At 36.5% G+C, this 16,373-nt stretch overlaps 1 protein-coding gene across 1 annotated transcript in view; it reads right to left on the reverse strand.

The window, feature by feature from the left end:
• Positions 1-7,417, reverse strand: part of LOC145688354 (uncharacterized) — a 316,110-nt gene extending 308,693 nt beyond the window's left edge. Inside the window, exon 1 of the mRNA XM_081762498.1 lies at positions 7,194-7,417. Coding sequence (XP_081618624.1) covers positions 7,194-7,229 — 36 coding nt within the window. The 5' untranslated portion in view covers positions 7,230-7,417. The remainder of the gene's footprint in view (positions 1-7,193) is intronic.
• Positions 7,418-16,373: the final 8,956 nt, after the last annotated feature.

Below are 16,373 nucleotides of genomic sequence, written 5' to 3' on the forward strand. Positions count from 1 at the left end.
ACTTCCTTTTGTCATTTCGTCAGCCAGCGTTTCTCCTCAGTCCTGCACAAAAACACACTTTACGATTTGTTCTTTTAACAGTTGGAGGCAACTTCATGCTGCTGTTCTAGCTACTCTACCAGGCGTAATTAATCTTGGAGCAGGCGTTAGTTGTGTTGCCTATCTCGTGAACTTTGTACATTCAACAATTATTTGTTGTTTGAACTGCTGCCCGAATAATTATTCGATCAAGAATTCCTGTGGCCCACTGTACACAGGCCTAGAAGCCATTAAGTTCAACTTACCTGAACCAAGTTTTAAAATTTAGGGTTTTATGTGATTCTCCAGGTAGATTTTTTTTTTTTATTTTTCTTCCTAAGTCTGAAAAGATGAGCAGTTCACTGAAGGATGGTTTTATTTTTATTTTAAAAAAATGTCAATTTCTCACAAAAATAAGTCTGTAAAAATTTTACTTCAAAATCAATATTTTGTTAACAACCCCATATTGTGGTATAAGTCTTTTCTCTGGGAAAAATGAGGAAGAGGTTGTTTAGCCTTAGGGGTGAGTTATATTTTGGAGGACTTTATCAAAAACACCTTAGGCGATGTTGTTCATATTTGATCAATAAATATTTTATTAATTATCAGACAATATGTTATAATTCGGTTATCCTGAAAAATATCTACGAGGAATATTTTATTCTTGGAGATATTTTTTTTCGAACGATTTCTCAAAAGTAACAGCCGATTTGTCTATATTTCATAAATAACTATTTTGTTAATAAATCTATCATGTAAATTACTTCTTACAAGAAAAATCACAAGGGGTAGTTCATTTTCAGAATATTTTCTCAGAAAATGACTCAAGCGATTTTGTTCATATTTCATTAATAGTCCCATAAGGTTATATAAATTACTTCCTTGAGAAATGCACAAGGATTAATTTACTTTTGGGCTGAGTTTCCTTTGGGTAAAGTTTTACCAAAATTGTTTTATAATTTTGTTCGTACTCGTATAAACGTATAATAATTGCAGCACCTAATTTATCTTAAAAGGAATTGAAGCTTAAGGAATTTTTTGTGCGGTGGAATTTTGTGTGAAGCTTAAGGAATTTTGTGTGCGTATCTTTATACATTTGTAGTTTTTTAAATAGATATTTATATCGGCTATGACATTTCCCTGTTTGCCTACCTTTGCATTCTTCAGTGTAGTGTAATATTGTATGGAATACATATATATCGGGTGTTCTAAAAATGACGCCCACGAACCAGAGAACACTATTCTACAGGCCAAAATAAAGCGAAAATGTTATACTCTCCGGAGTCTCCTTCAGCCGCTATGGGGAATCAAAATTTCACAATGTGGCAACGTCGTAGATTAACTTGGAACCATTAGCATTACTCTATGAATACAACAAACAGTTACATCGATTGCTACACTAATAAGTGATGCTAGTATCAATCTATATCGCCTTTAGTTGCCATCTGGAAAGAATCGATGTAACTATTTGATAGATTGGTAGATCTTATCTATGGTTCTTTATTTGCTACACTGCCACATAGTGCAATTTGTGTTTCCAGAGGAAGACTCGAAAAGTATATATATACCAATTTGAAATAATCGTGAAAAGGGTATCCCGGGAAGCCTAAATATACAAAGAAAGAGATTTTTACCGTCTCCCTTTAATTTGTAACAAAATTTAACCATAGGACCCCTCAATTCAGAATATGTCCTTGTAAGAATGTGAAATACGCACAGTTCAACTTCCTCATGTAGAAGCTACTTTCTATGAATAAATGATTTCATTGAAGCCTCTAGAGCAGAGCTTGCCAACTTGGGTTTTGCGACTAGTGCTGTTTAAACTTATTCTCATATTCGTAACAGGAATACTTTTTTTTTTACTGTTATCCGAATATCCACTTTCAACATTCAACAATTATTTGTTGTTTGAACTGCTGCCCGAATAATTATTCGAGCAACGTATATTATTCAAATAGTCGAACGAAAATTTGAAGAATTTAGTATTCGAATGTTCGAATAAGGAATTGCTCGAATTTTAACAGCATTAGTCACGCAATTGTTTGTTACAAATTCAGAATATTAAACGAATGAAGAATTTGTGTTAAAATAACACTAAGCATAAATTTTTAAACTTCCTTTTTATATTAATATGAGGACGTTGAATCCAATGGAAATATTTTCAAAAATATCCTTCTATAGAGTCACTAGAAGAGTTACCTCAAATTCGTGATATTTATTTATATTCCAAATTTGAGATTACGTTTCTAGACACCCCGTAGTTGTATATATTTAAAAGCAGTGTCTCTGGATTGAGCATTTTCAAATTAGTGTAAAAAAAAAATCAGTTAGAAATGTACCATTACGTGGCGACGTCTGTTATTGAAATAAATGGTACTTCAAACATTTCAAATTTTAGGTCATTTTTCTCGTGACTCTTGTATGGATACTCTTGTATGCCTACTTAAAGCCTTCCTCTTGTAACCCAAGTTTCACCCTAAAGTAAATTGCAATGTGTTCGTAAGTTTCTATTGTTTAGTGGAGTTTCAGGAAAAAAATGTCGTGATTTCATGCTCTGAAAATATAGAGTCTTAACTATAAGTTACTTTTAAGTGTCAAAGTATTGATTTATTGTGCTTTAGTAAGGAAAAATATCTAGAAAATACAGAGGTTGGACAAAAAAAATCTAAAACGTTTGAAAAAGTGTGAAAATCATACCTAGTATGGTGTGGGGCCTCCTTTTGCGTCCAAAACAGCTTGGATCCGACGTGGAATGGACGTATACAGCTCCTGAATCATGGTGTGTGGAATTTTGTATAATTCTTCCTCTAAAACATGCTCTAGTTCCTTACGGGATGCTGGTGGAGGGTAATGAGACCGAACACACCTTTCTAACTCAGACAACAATGGCTCAATGATGTTCAGATCAGGTGATTGTGGGACCTAGGGGAGGTGTGATAGCTCTTGGTCATGCTCCTCAAACCATGATTTCACCGTTTTCTCAGCGTGACAGGGTGCCAAATCATCTTGGTAGATGCAATCACCATCTAGGAACAATATTTGGGCCATGGGTAGAACTTGGTCCCCCAAAATGGCCTCATACGCCTTAGCATTCATCATTCCATGCAGGGCTGTGATAGGACCTGCAGAAAATCACGATATCGCTGCTCATACTGTAACAGAATCACACGCATGCTTTACAGTTGTGAGCAGACAGTTTGTATCATAGGCCTGCAACGGTGTTCATAAATAAACACAACCGGTTGTTAGAAACAAGGTGAAGGTCGATTCATCGAACCACGTTACATGTTTCCACTGCTCGTGAGTCCACGCTTTGTGGTCCTTGCACCACTGGATACGCCTCTTCGCATTTACTGCTGTGGCCAGAGGTTTGGTTTGGCGATAGCGGCCCTGCCATGATTTTCATTTTATGAAGTTCCCGTCGCACTGTTTTCGATGAAACCGGGTTCTGTAGGCCGGAATTGAGTTCGGACGTAATTTCATTGCAGTAGCCTTCTTTTTAGCTGCTACAATCCGTTTTAATGCCCTTCGGTCCCTATCTGACAGGATTGTTTTTTGACCACTGTTGTGCTTTGCAGACGTCGTTTGCCCATGAATTGTGTATGCCCTGGTGACGTTAGACACAGTGCCTTTCGATACCCCCATAATGTTCGCCACTTTGCCACTGAAGCTCCAACGATACAGGCACCAACGATCATGCCTCTGGAAGTCTGTCAGGTCACCCATTTTACCGCAACACTTTCACACCATGACACTCAGGTGAACTAGTTACTGCTGACTAAACAGGAAGGTCCACACAACACATTGAAAACAAAAAACGATCGGCAACCGCAACACGTGTTGTACAATAAAGGGTCAAACTTACGTGTCCTGTATGAAGTGTTTTTAGATTTTTTCTCTCTCCCCTGTAGCTTATGTTTGTTTGTTTGTTTTTTTTTTTAATTGGCACAAAACTCGTTTCTTATTAGTCTTAAATTTTTATAATTTCAAAACATATAACACTAAGTGTATGTGCATATAAGTGCGTGTTATCTCTTCTTTTTTATCTGAAGTGATAAAACTGACATTTAAAAAAAATGTATATTAAAATGCTAGGTTTATATGTTTGTGGTCAAGAAAAGCTTAAATATTTGTGGCCAATCTTTTCGACAATGAGATCTCGGTAACCACAAGTGCTAGAAACGTGCTATTTTTGCTGGTCGCTTCCAAATTTTGTGTAGATTTACCAGTTCTCTTTCCCATTTTACAAAAAAAAAAAAAAAAAAAAAAAAAATTGTCTTTATTTTTCTATTCAACATTTAGGTGTCGTTTTGACCTATTTGTTTAATATTGCCACTATTACGTTAAAGTTGATGCCCTTGTGAAAGGCAACTAGTAGAGGAGTTACGTATAGCGGGTTGATGGAAGTTTTAGACACTTTGCTTTAATCTGATCCGGGATGTACTTGAACCTGAACCCACACAGTGAGGGTGATGTATATATTACCTCATAGCTTGGGGCAAGGTAAGATCAAAACCGTTGGCCAAAATTGGGCGGGAATTTGAGTTGGGCCCCGTCTGGGATCCTGCGAGGGACCCTGGAACATATATATATATATATATATATATATATATATATATATATATATATATATTACTTTCAATCATTATACTTTTGAAATAATGACATATCCGTGTTTTTATTTTCGCATCTATCCCACCGTTTCAGATTCATACGAGTGGCTACAAACTTGCCAATGAAGACTGTGTTGATGTTTTGACCCACTGCTATTTTGCACAGGCTTATCGTAGAGAGCCAAGACTTGATTTATCTTCTTTCATTTAACACCAACTTTCATACGATATGCAAGTGGACCCCAGTTTCCATTTAAAAATTTTGAGTTGGGCCCCATCTGGGGGACCCTGGGACAATTTATTTTACTTTAATACGTTGTACTTTTTGAAATAATGAAAGACACGTTTTTCTGTTTTCATATCTGTCTCGCCGTTTCAGATCTTTCAGGGTTGCAACGGACTTTATGGACACACTTAAAGATTTTAATAACAATGAGTAGAGTGCTGCCCCCAAGTGGAATGCATGAGACCTCCCCAATTTTGGTAACCGGTTTTGATCTTACCTTGACACAAGCTTTGAGGAAATATATACATCACCCTCACTTTGTGGCTTCAGGTTCATGTACATCCGGGTGAGTGACAAAACCTATTGCAAGCTGGCAACTTCGAAGGCTTGTGGACCCACAATGAGGCGTACTCGGATATGGAATTATAAGAAAAATATTTGCGTTTGGTATCACCTATCACTTATCCAAGTTTGCCACAAACTCCCCCCAACATTCTATATATTGAGATACTACATGTGTATGTTTGCTATACCAATTCCCTCCGTTTGAAAATCACTCAGTCCCTTACTTGTGTCTGTAAAGGGACTTGCACAGATATAGTTTGAAGCGAGAAGGAGATTCACGCTCATATTAGAACTGTGCGATGTGTAAATAGCGCAGGTTCAGCTAGTTGTATTTAAATTAAGGACTAAACTTAGAAACTGGAATCGGTTGTGCCATACAAAGATGTTTATGTCATAGTTCTTCTGCAAATATAGCGCCAGAGGCGTGATATAGCTTAAATTACGATCAATTATCTTGAATGAGGATGACGTTTTGATATAAAATCATGGGAGGGTAACATAGTCTTTCTCCCATCACAATTCACACCACTGGTTTCTACGCCCTTGTGTAGAGTCATCAGAAAAATGCATATCCCTATTTGTGTTAGTATTCAAACCTTCGGAATGAATGGAAGAGTGTAAGTACGGTTTTCTGTAACATATAGTAAGTTAGCTCTTTACGTCAGGTAAACTTCTTTAAAACTGGTCCATTGGTCCGAAGATATTGACAAGAAAACATATAGGGGCACCCCTTTTTTTTTCTGGTAACTTGACATATTTTAGTAAGATTTAGTCATAAAGATATTTTCTGATTTTTTTTCTACCAGAAGATTTATGTCTCATCGATTCTTAGCAGTGAGTCTTAGTTCTAGTTTTGTGGTTACTAATAGACTCTAATTCTAATACAATTTGAAGCTTCGAAAATGCCATTTTGCAATTTACTTCAGGATTTGCCAATCAAAAACATGTATCTAAGTCATCTTCACAAACCAATTCAATATATTCATAAGCACTACAGAACAGACAATTGATATATTTATTTAAAGCTATGTTTGTTTACAGTTTAGTCATTTACTCTAAGCCCACATGTTACATTGTCTCACCATCCAAGCCAAACAAAGCTCACGTTTCGTCGCTCGTTGTTTCATTTTATAATCGATTTTTAGATACCCAGCAACGTGATGTTTCTACGCGTTAGTTCAGTGTGGATATTATGGGGGACTTCGTTTACATTATTTTATTTACTGCTTCCAATGCAAATTTCATTTCTTCTCTATATTTTATTCTTCTTCTATATATATTTGTCAGAAACGTTTATGTTCTGCTTGAATCATTAATTTTTAGATACTGTTTCAATTACTGTTTTCCTAAGTCATTAAAATACAATCAAAAAACAATTCATCAACGCTAGAAATACTTTAATACTTAGAGGCTAATCAATGATTTTTTTTTTTTTTTTTTTTGGAAAATTTAGAACTCTTTTCAATACCGAAAGACCATAATATTTTCTTTAATAGAGCAAAATAATATTCCAAAACATAACTGAATATGTCTTCAGAAAAATAAAATATTGTTTCCTTGCTATATATATATATATATATATATATATATATATATGTATGTATGTATCATGTGTTCGTTTATCTTTTATGGATATTAGTAAAATATTGAACAGTGCAATATACTTCAGTTTCACTCATTATAACTGCGATCGTTCAGGTGTTTTTTTTTTTTTTTTTAATATGATGAAGAATCAGAAATGAAGCCCTTATAAGGCTGACATATAGAGGGTCCTACTGCACATGATGTGATTTGTAACCTGCACAAAATTAATTAGGCAACTAGAAATTATTCTTCCAAACCTACGCGATTCATACCTACACAAAATATAAGAAACAGTAAGAGGTTAATGACCCCGGTTTTAGGTAAACGTAATTCAACATCGATGTTGTTTATTTTGTAAAAAGAAAAAAAAAACTATGAAAATAGAAGGAAAAAAAATAGAAACTTACCATATTCTGGCGGAGCCTTTCCAATAGTCGATCCATCCTCCCTCGTGCTAGGTTATTGCATCAAGGAAAAAAAATGTTTATCACTTCACGATCCCCATTTCGAGCCCTCATCCACTTCCTTCCAGCAAGCCATGCTTTGGTGTTTTGTATTGAGCACTGGACTGCTTCCCCCAGGTGAGTTGAGATCGATCCTCCATATTCCTCGTGCCACTCCCACTCCACAATATCCACTCTCACTCGCTCATACTGCGCCTACGCATCAGAGACACCAAGCGTGGCTGCAAGGAATTATTCGTCACAAAATCCCCTACATCCATCTCACCACCGACGAACCAAATCAGCCTGCTGGCATAAGTACTTAGATGTACGAGATGAACTACATGAATTGTCACCTTGATACTTCTATGCAAAATGTCATTGGTCAAGGCACCATGAACTTAATCATGCGTTACTTGCAACGATGGAGTGAATTGTTTCAGAAATCTATCAAGGCAGTTCAAGTGAACAGATTAACAACAGTGCAGCTTAATAGTTGCGAAATCGCCGCGGAACAAGGGTCCTACTTTCGAGTCCCAGTGCAAGTCATGGTGCCTAAATTTCCATGGTGTTTTTCTTCCTTAGTTATGCAAAGTATTTTTAGTGAATTCCATTGGAGTACGATAGCTTAATATTATCCAACCATTATGACTGGATCTGTAACAGAATCAGGAACTACAGATAAAATATAATAACAAGTTTTTGTATAGATAGTAGAAGTAATTGTATTACAAATTATTAAATTCAGATAAAGTTGATTGGTTTAATGACGATTCTGGGTAAAATAAACTAGCAATTTACAAAGATTCTAGTGTCTCAGGCACGAGTTGTTGTTGTCGGACTATAGCAGCATTCACTTCTGTGTACAGAATTGCAAATTGCAGTTTAAGTGATTGGTGGATTGGAAAATGAAAAATGAAATCTCTAGTTTTACGTTTCACGAGTATGTAATTTAGGCAAAAGGAGACGGGTGGTTAATGAAAGTACTCACGAGTATACAAGTTAATCAAAAGGAGACAGAGGGTTAATAAAAGAGAATGATTATAAAAGAATTGGTGAAAACGAGAGAACACCGAAAACACTTACAGACACAATATTGTCTACCACAAACTTACGTGTCCGGAGATCGAACCACAGATCCTCGCACCAGAGGTGAGCATTCTACCACTGAGCCACCGTGCCTCCAATTGATTGATTTGAGTTCGTTTTCTTACATTTCCGAAGCTATATATAGGTGAAGTCTACTGCTTAAATTGGGACCTGAGCCATTCCCAGTGCCGTGCCGTGGGGGCCGAGCGTGGCGATGGCCCCGGGCGCAGAAGTAAGGGAACACAAAATTCGGGAGGAAAAGAAAAATGAAATTTTCAAGTTGTACGTCCTACGGTTATGCCGGCTAGGGCTAAAGGAGACGGTACGGGAGGAAAAAGAAAAGAAAAGAAAGAAAGAAAGAAAAAAGAGAGAGGAAAAATTACATTACAAACTAGTATGTACTTAAATCCTTTTCCTGCTCTAGGAAGTTGTCCTATAATGTTACTCATGTTAGGAAAATGCATGTACACACATAAAATGGAAGGAAAAGGTAATAAAAAGTGCTCAAAATCAAGGAAAAGCAGCTTTTGTTTTTGAAAATTTTCTTACGCTTCGCGGCTGGCCTGTCTTATTTCACTATGTATAGGAGCGCCATCGTATACTCTCGCCCCGGGTGCTGGTTTTCCACGGCATGGCACTGGTCACTCCTCGAGTTTGTATGCAAGGTTAACCTACTCCCACTGGGGATCGAACTCAGAAACATGCACACGGAAAGCATACGCAGTAGCCAGTTGCATTTACATGTGTGATCCGAACTACATCACCCTCCACCGGTGATCAAACGCATGACTCGTTTATAGAAAGCATATGAGTTCACAATTCGTCTACTCATGAGTCTATGTATTGGCGATATCATGTTCCTGAATTTTCTTTATTGAGTTATACCTCAGTAACAGGGGCCACGGAGGACCAGTAAAAGTCCTCCCCGCTGGTCTAGTGGCTAGCACGTCCGTCTTTGATATACAGGGATCTGGGTTCGATTCCCGGTGGGAGAACCTTTGGAATTTTAACTGCCCTGGACATGTAAGTGTTCGTGTCCCTATCGAAATAGGTAAAGGTTAAAGAAAACTTGTGTACGAGGAAACTCTGGTGCTAAGGAAACTGAGGTGTGATGGGTTGATTATTTATTTAAAAAATATTGGCTAGTGCATGCGCCTTTCGTATACGTGGTCTCTGGTTCGGTTCCTGATGGGAAAACCTTTGGAATTTTAAACGCCGTGAACGTTTTTATATTCGTGTCCCTGTTCTTAAAGGTTAATGGAAAACGTAAAATGAAATAAAGATAGTGATATCTTGGGAAATTATGTTAAAGGAACGTTCGGTTGATGGGACAACATCAAGAAAAGTAATAGAACGTTCACCTCTGGTGTGTGAGGACCCTGGTTTGATCCAAACTAGCGACAACATGGCTTTCTGGTGGAAAACACCGTGTGTGTGAGTTTTTTCGGGTTCCCCCGTTCCCTTATATTTCCTACATTTCACTATTTTCAAATATCATCATCATCATCTCCTTTAGCCTTCTGGGCGTAGCTGTGAGACGTAAAATTAAAAAAAAAATCCTTTCATTATCTGCCTCAGTGGCTGATCTTAGCTGTCAAACTTATTAACTTCAAGTTAACAGAAAACAAATTAAGTAAATTTTCGTCAATAATGTTTCATAAGCGAGGTGAAGGGGAACTATTTTTTCATGATGACTGTTAGAGGGAATTTGAATAATAATAATAATAATAATAATAATAATAATAATAATAATAATAATAATAATAATAATAATAATAATAATCTAATTCTCTGGAAAACTTCAGTACTTTTAACAGTGATCTTAATTTCCGTTTTACTTATTTTTCTTTCTTTATTGCAACAAAACTCTGACAATGACCGCAGCCAGTGTGTTTGAAACTAAAGTTAAAATAAAATAAATAAAACACGGACTGAACACCAAAAAGTGATTTTCTTTAATGTGGAATCAAGTGTATCAAGCACTTGAATATTATGCGTATTCAATTAGCTAGAGTTAAGTATTCGAGTGAAATTTTAATAAGAATTCCAGTGTGTAGAAGTGAAATAGATTTCAAACAAATCGAACATTTTATTAGTAACACATAAGTTGAGCTAAAATTTGTCACAGGTACTAAAATAGGTAGTAAAACAACAAATGTTATATGCATTAAAATAAACATTAAATATTATAATTAAATATTAGAAATATAAATTAATATAAAATAGACCAAAAAGAACACGCAAAATATACAATCTATATTGAGTATGTTAAAATGAAATTGTTGCGTTTTCAAGACAAAACGGCTGCATCATTTGAAATTATTTTTTTTGAACATAGTTAGCACTTGGCTCAAGCTGGATTTTTTCATTTCACTTTGATTGAAATGTGCAGGGTGGCCCAAAAGTAGGTATACAGTACTGTACTGATCTGCTCCTTAAATTTTAAATATTTTCTTATTATTATCCATAAGATAGACTTAGTTTCTTCATTGTTTGGTCTTACTGTATTTTTACTTGTATCTTAAGCTCGGAACAGCCGAAGCAAATAAACACATACTCTAGAATGTTATATTTGGTCAATGCAGGGGTGTATACTTACTTTTGGGCCACTCTGTGTATCTTGAGTAGGGGAAGGAAAGTTTATTTTTTTCTTTTCAAATATCCCACAAGCCTCTAAAGTTACGGAAATGAAATTCGGCTTATAACATCTCAATAATATATATAACAACTGAAAAGGTGTTTCAGTATTTTCCAAAATTACGCTTCTAAGGAAGGAATAAGAGGAAATTTCTATATAATCTTAATTTACAATTTTGTATCCATAAAATGACAAAAGTAAAGAAATGGCAAAAAATGAACTTTTGAATATATCACTTGATTCTGGGCTAGGGTTACTATATTACCGTTTTTTTTCTTTTTTTCTACCAGAAACTACCCTTTTTGAGACTCTTTTTTGTTTCCCCATTTAATTATTGCTAAAATGCTAAAAAAAAAAAAAAAAAAAAGAATAATCTGTTCTTCAAACTAAATCAAAAATTGCTTTCCTTGAGCTCCAACAAACGGAAGAAAAAATAAGGGTGTCTTCCTGTTCTGCTTAATTCATGTTATGCCTAATGACCCTGCAGCACCTTGCAACATATTTCTTATCTAATCTTTTCTTTAGGCAAAATAGGAATTCGTGTTCTGGCTAATTCTCGCAAAAAGGATATTTAGATTTAAGGAAAATTTAATACTAATTACTTTCCCGTCAATTCCAGTTGTTTTCAGGATCTTTTGATTTTCTTACATAATTTCAGCTTGTCTTAAATTAGCAATCATAGACCACTATTATTTTACTACGAGTACATCTACGCGATATCTGTTCGCCGTCTACAAAAAGGAATGTAATGGAGGGTATACGCAGGTATAGACGTATACCCACCTCTAATTTTTGGTAACTATCGTAGAGCTACTTACAATTTATGAAGTACGTTGGTATATGCTACATTCGATTCATAGTCTACTCACTTAATTGGAACAAACAACTACTTTTCATGTATTGTATTTCAAAAAAAAAAAAAAAGAAATCACTAAACAACTGGTCGTCAGGCTGTTGCTACGGATGATGTTTAATTTCTTTTAAAATATTTACGTTTTCGCGGTGTGGGAATCGAGTTTTCTGAGAATTCCTTCTATAATGGAAAACATCACTGAACCTGCAGTGTTTTTTCCTCAAGATGTCACATGAACTATCCTTACTTGTTGAAAGCTGACCTTTCGTATTATAATAAAATAACACCAAGCTGTTCCAAATGTTTTTCTCGGGAACTCTTTTGTTTCTAACGATCAGTGGGAGATAGAGTTGAGTAATGAAGAGGCAAGAGGGTGAGGAGTAAGGCCTTCTTTGATCCAAATTCAAAGTCTACCAATTGGATACATAGAGTTTGAGAAAGGCAATACGGGATGGAACTAGTTCCTATTTCAATCGCGGATAGGAGGTTACGAAAAAATGTGGTCTTTACTTTAGTTCAAGTGTTAAGAGGAAATTAAATGAATGTATTTGCGCCAAGAAATCGTTGGCCTCCACAAAAATAACAATACACGTGACCTATCGTAGGTCTAGTTTGAAGCATTCACCGTGGTTCTCAACACCATCATACAACAGGGAACCTCGGGTTAGTACTGATCATTTGTAGTGGCAATTGACAGAAGAAAGCGCAGAATGATTGCCATAAATATTCAACAGCTACTACTAGTAGTTGTTGTTCCGCAACCTACTGGGCAAAAAGAGGAATGGGTTTAAAATAAATATTTTTCTTTGTTGTTTCGTTTTCGTTCAGATAAAAAATATTTGAAGAAAATTTGTAAACAGGAGTAGATAGAAAACAAAAGTCAGAAAAGATTTCTAGCGTATTAGCATGTCACAGCAATTTTTGAACATTTCAGTAGATCCGTCACTTTGAGCTACTCCATGGCTAAGCGGTTAACGTACGCACCTTTGGCGCGGGAGAGCCGGGTTCGATTCCCTGCGGGATTCCATGTTAATCAGTAGGTTCACGTCTTATATACCCTCGCTGCTGAAAAGGGACGTTAAACTCAAACTCAACTCAACCGAACTTTCACTTTCAGAACAGCCGCAGCAGGAAATATTTGCATAGTAGTGTTTAAACTCGCTTTCTGGGTTAAAAATTAAGAGTTGCTTCGCAATTTGCAAGATGGCTATGTAGCGAACAGTGGCCAGACATGTGAGGAACTGGGACTACAATTCAGTGTGAATGCAGAAACCATTCGGGAGCACCTCCATCAACTTGGGAAGCACTACAAGCCTGATCGATGGGACCCACATGATTTGACTCCGGGCCAGAAGGCAACGCGAGCAGACACCTGTGTTTCTTTGCTGTCTCGTTTGAGGAAGGAGCCATTTCTGGACAGGGTGTTGGCATGTTATGAGAAGTGGGTCCTGTACAAAATTCCACGGCACTGTCGCCATTGGTTAACATTCCATGAACGGTTCCAAAACAGCCGAAGCCAGCACTGCACCAGAAGAAGGTCCTCCTGTATGTTTGGTGGACTGCTCGCGGCATCGTTCATCGAGAACTGCTAACAGCATTAATGCAACTGTGTACTGTCAGCAGTTGAGCCTGTTCGAGAAAAATTCAAAACTCTGGGACCAGCATTTCTGAATCGGAAAGGGGTCATCCTGTTACAGCACAACGCTAAGCCCCACATGCCTAGAATGACCCGGGACACCATTCGACGTCTTGGAAGAAAATACTAATGCATCCGCTATACTCCCCGGATATTGCACCGTCGGATTATCGCTGTTCTATTGCTTGGACAATCACCTAAGAGGACTCCAATTCAAATCCCTAGTAGAGGTGCAAAATGCACTTGATACCTTCTTCGCTTCATGGCCACCAAGCTCTACCGTGATGGAATCCATGGCCTTCCAGAACTTTGGCAGAAGGCCGTCGATGCTGAAGGGGACTATTTTTGATCTTCCAGGTACGTCTTAGGTGCATATCGATGTTCGAAGATGGTGGGTGAAGAAACGACGTAACGTTTTTGGTTACCTTTATACTTCAGAGAAAGACGTAAGTATATTTATTTATTTATTTCACATTATAAAGGTCAGTAGTATGGAAGCGCAAAGTGCTAGACAATAGAGCTATTGTTTGATTGATTGATTTATTACTTAGCTACTTCCTTGTCTGTGGGGCCGCACATGCCCTGGGTAGGTCCCTGGGGAGGAAGATTTATTACCTGCACAATAGAAGGGGTTGGCGTGTTCCTGGAAAGTGAAAAGACCTCTTTTGCTGTTTGAAACATGACCCTACACGATTCTTTAATCGAAATTTTAAAACTTATAATTAAATTATAATTAAAATGTGTTTTAGATTGTTAGAACTCAACTATAAGCCTTGAAACGCGATCCCTAGCTCCCACAAGCTTTTTCCCCTGAATTTAATTATGATCCTACTGAAATATTTAATTATGATGCCTCATTCATTTTAATTTCATTCGTTTTCATTAAAATTATTTCTCTCATAATAAATTATCCGAACACTTATGTGAACGTGCTAAAATTGTTCCGAAAATATCTAAAAAATATGATTTTTAATGGATTGCTTCTATACTAATTTTGTTGCTTTGGTTGTTACACAAAGTTACTGTTAAAATGATGGAAACTTATAAGAAGAGCTTGCGATGATTCTACAAATAATTTGAGTGTTAAAATGTTGTGAACTTCGAAAAAAATTTCTGAAAATATTAACAGAACAGAACAAAATAAGAATAAGATGTCCAAGAAAGGGAAGGAAAGGAATAGATATTTATTTATTTATTTATCATTTTTTTTTGTTACAAAGCGAACTTCGTTTCGTCGCGTCTACCTTCCTACCTGCCTCTTAAATGACCCTCTTAAATAAATCCACTGAGCCAATTTCTAAACTAACTTTACTCTTGCGAGGCCATTAACGGGATAATCTACCTTTTTTCGGCACAAAAATGTTTATATTGGACCTTATGGGGAGAACATGGCTACCGAATTTCCTTAGTTTCTAAGGAACTAGGTATCTCTAATGGGAAAGAAAAATTTTGCAGCATTCTACAGAAGTTTATTATCGGGTTGAAATACTTAAATTGTATATTTGTCTGCTAGTTTAGCAGAAATAAATTATTAAAAAATAAATAAATTAGTTTCTTTTTATACAAATTATAATATGTCTAACTTTGGAACCAATTATGGTAGAAAGATCAACTTTTTTTGTTTTATTCCTTGAGAAGAAACGACTCTAATAGTTTTAATCACAACCATATTTGATACGCCAATTAAAAATAGTATTTTAATATAAGTATTAAAGTCCACCTGCCAAGAAGTTTGACGAGGGTAAGGCATCCGCGCCCACCTTTTTCTTCTGTTTTCGTCCCGAGAGATAGGAAGGGACCGTTTTCACAGCAGGTGTCAATGCAAATGTAAACATCCTGTCCTCACGTTCAATAGCCCAAGTTCGGCCACTTTCTCTCTCTTTTTTTCTCTCTCTTCCGAGGAGGTGTTTCTACCCTGTAAGAAAATTATAGATATGTAGAGAAAATGGTGATCAATTATTTCTGATAGCCAGATGATAGACAAGCATTCTAAAATGCCTTCGAATTACAAAAATGTATCGACCATAAATTTACCATCTGGTTATTTTCAGGAGGCAAAAGTTATATTATTATTATTATTATTATTATTATTATTATTATTATTATTATTACGCAACGAGCCTAAACTTTAAATGCTTTGAAAGTTTGTTCTTTTTTGCGTATCCTGCTTCTTGTTTCAACTCCCTAGGACAGGGGTGATTCTGGGGGTGAATTCTCCCAAGAGCTACGAAATTCACCCTCGGATGCTTGAGATCTTCGCAGAAATTTCTGTGGAGCACGCAATTTTTAGTCGTTTTCCCCCATGTGCGTGGTGCCTCCGGAGGAAATGATCTGAAATTAACACTGCTATAGGATAATTGGAGATTGGCTTACAGTGCTTAGTCTTAGCGAAGTAACCACGAGAAACCAGGAATATCACAAAAAAACAGGGCTTTTGCTCCGCTGTTCCCCCGTGAAAATGTACTGTTTACACACAATACAGGTTGGATCTAACAGGGCTATTTAGAGAACGTCTTTTAGAGCATTTGGTGTGCAGTGTTGTCTGCGGACAAGGAGGCAAAACTGTGTTTTTCATTAAAAAATGGAGTATTTTAAATTTCCCCCTCAGGAGACGCTTCTTCAATGAGACCGTATCCTGCCTCCTTCTCCCATTCTCTAGGCTCTAGGCCAATTAGGACTGACATGCATTTGAATAAGTCCATTACTTATTTGCCTAGTAATTAGCCTCCATCATTTTGGCTGCCATATTTGATTTAGACAAATGTTCTCTCATGTTACCATGTAAAATATGTCTTGTCGCGATGAAAGCTACCAGAAAAAGTAGGTTTCGTTTAGTCCTGAGGGAGTACGCTACATCCTAGAGTAATGCGTGCATATACGCATTTGTAACTTTGTACAGTTAATCGTTAGACAATAGTGTTGCCAGGT

This window comes from Thermobia domestica, chromosome 6 (genome assembly GCF_964235325.1).
Source record: "Thermobia domestica chromosome 6, izTheDome1.hap1.1, whole genome shotgun sequence".
In the NCBI taxonomy this organism is placed as follows: domain Eukaryota; kingdom Metazoa; phylum Arthropoda; class Insecta; order Zygentoma; family Lepismatidae; genus Thermobia; species Thermobia domestica.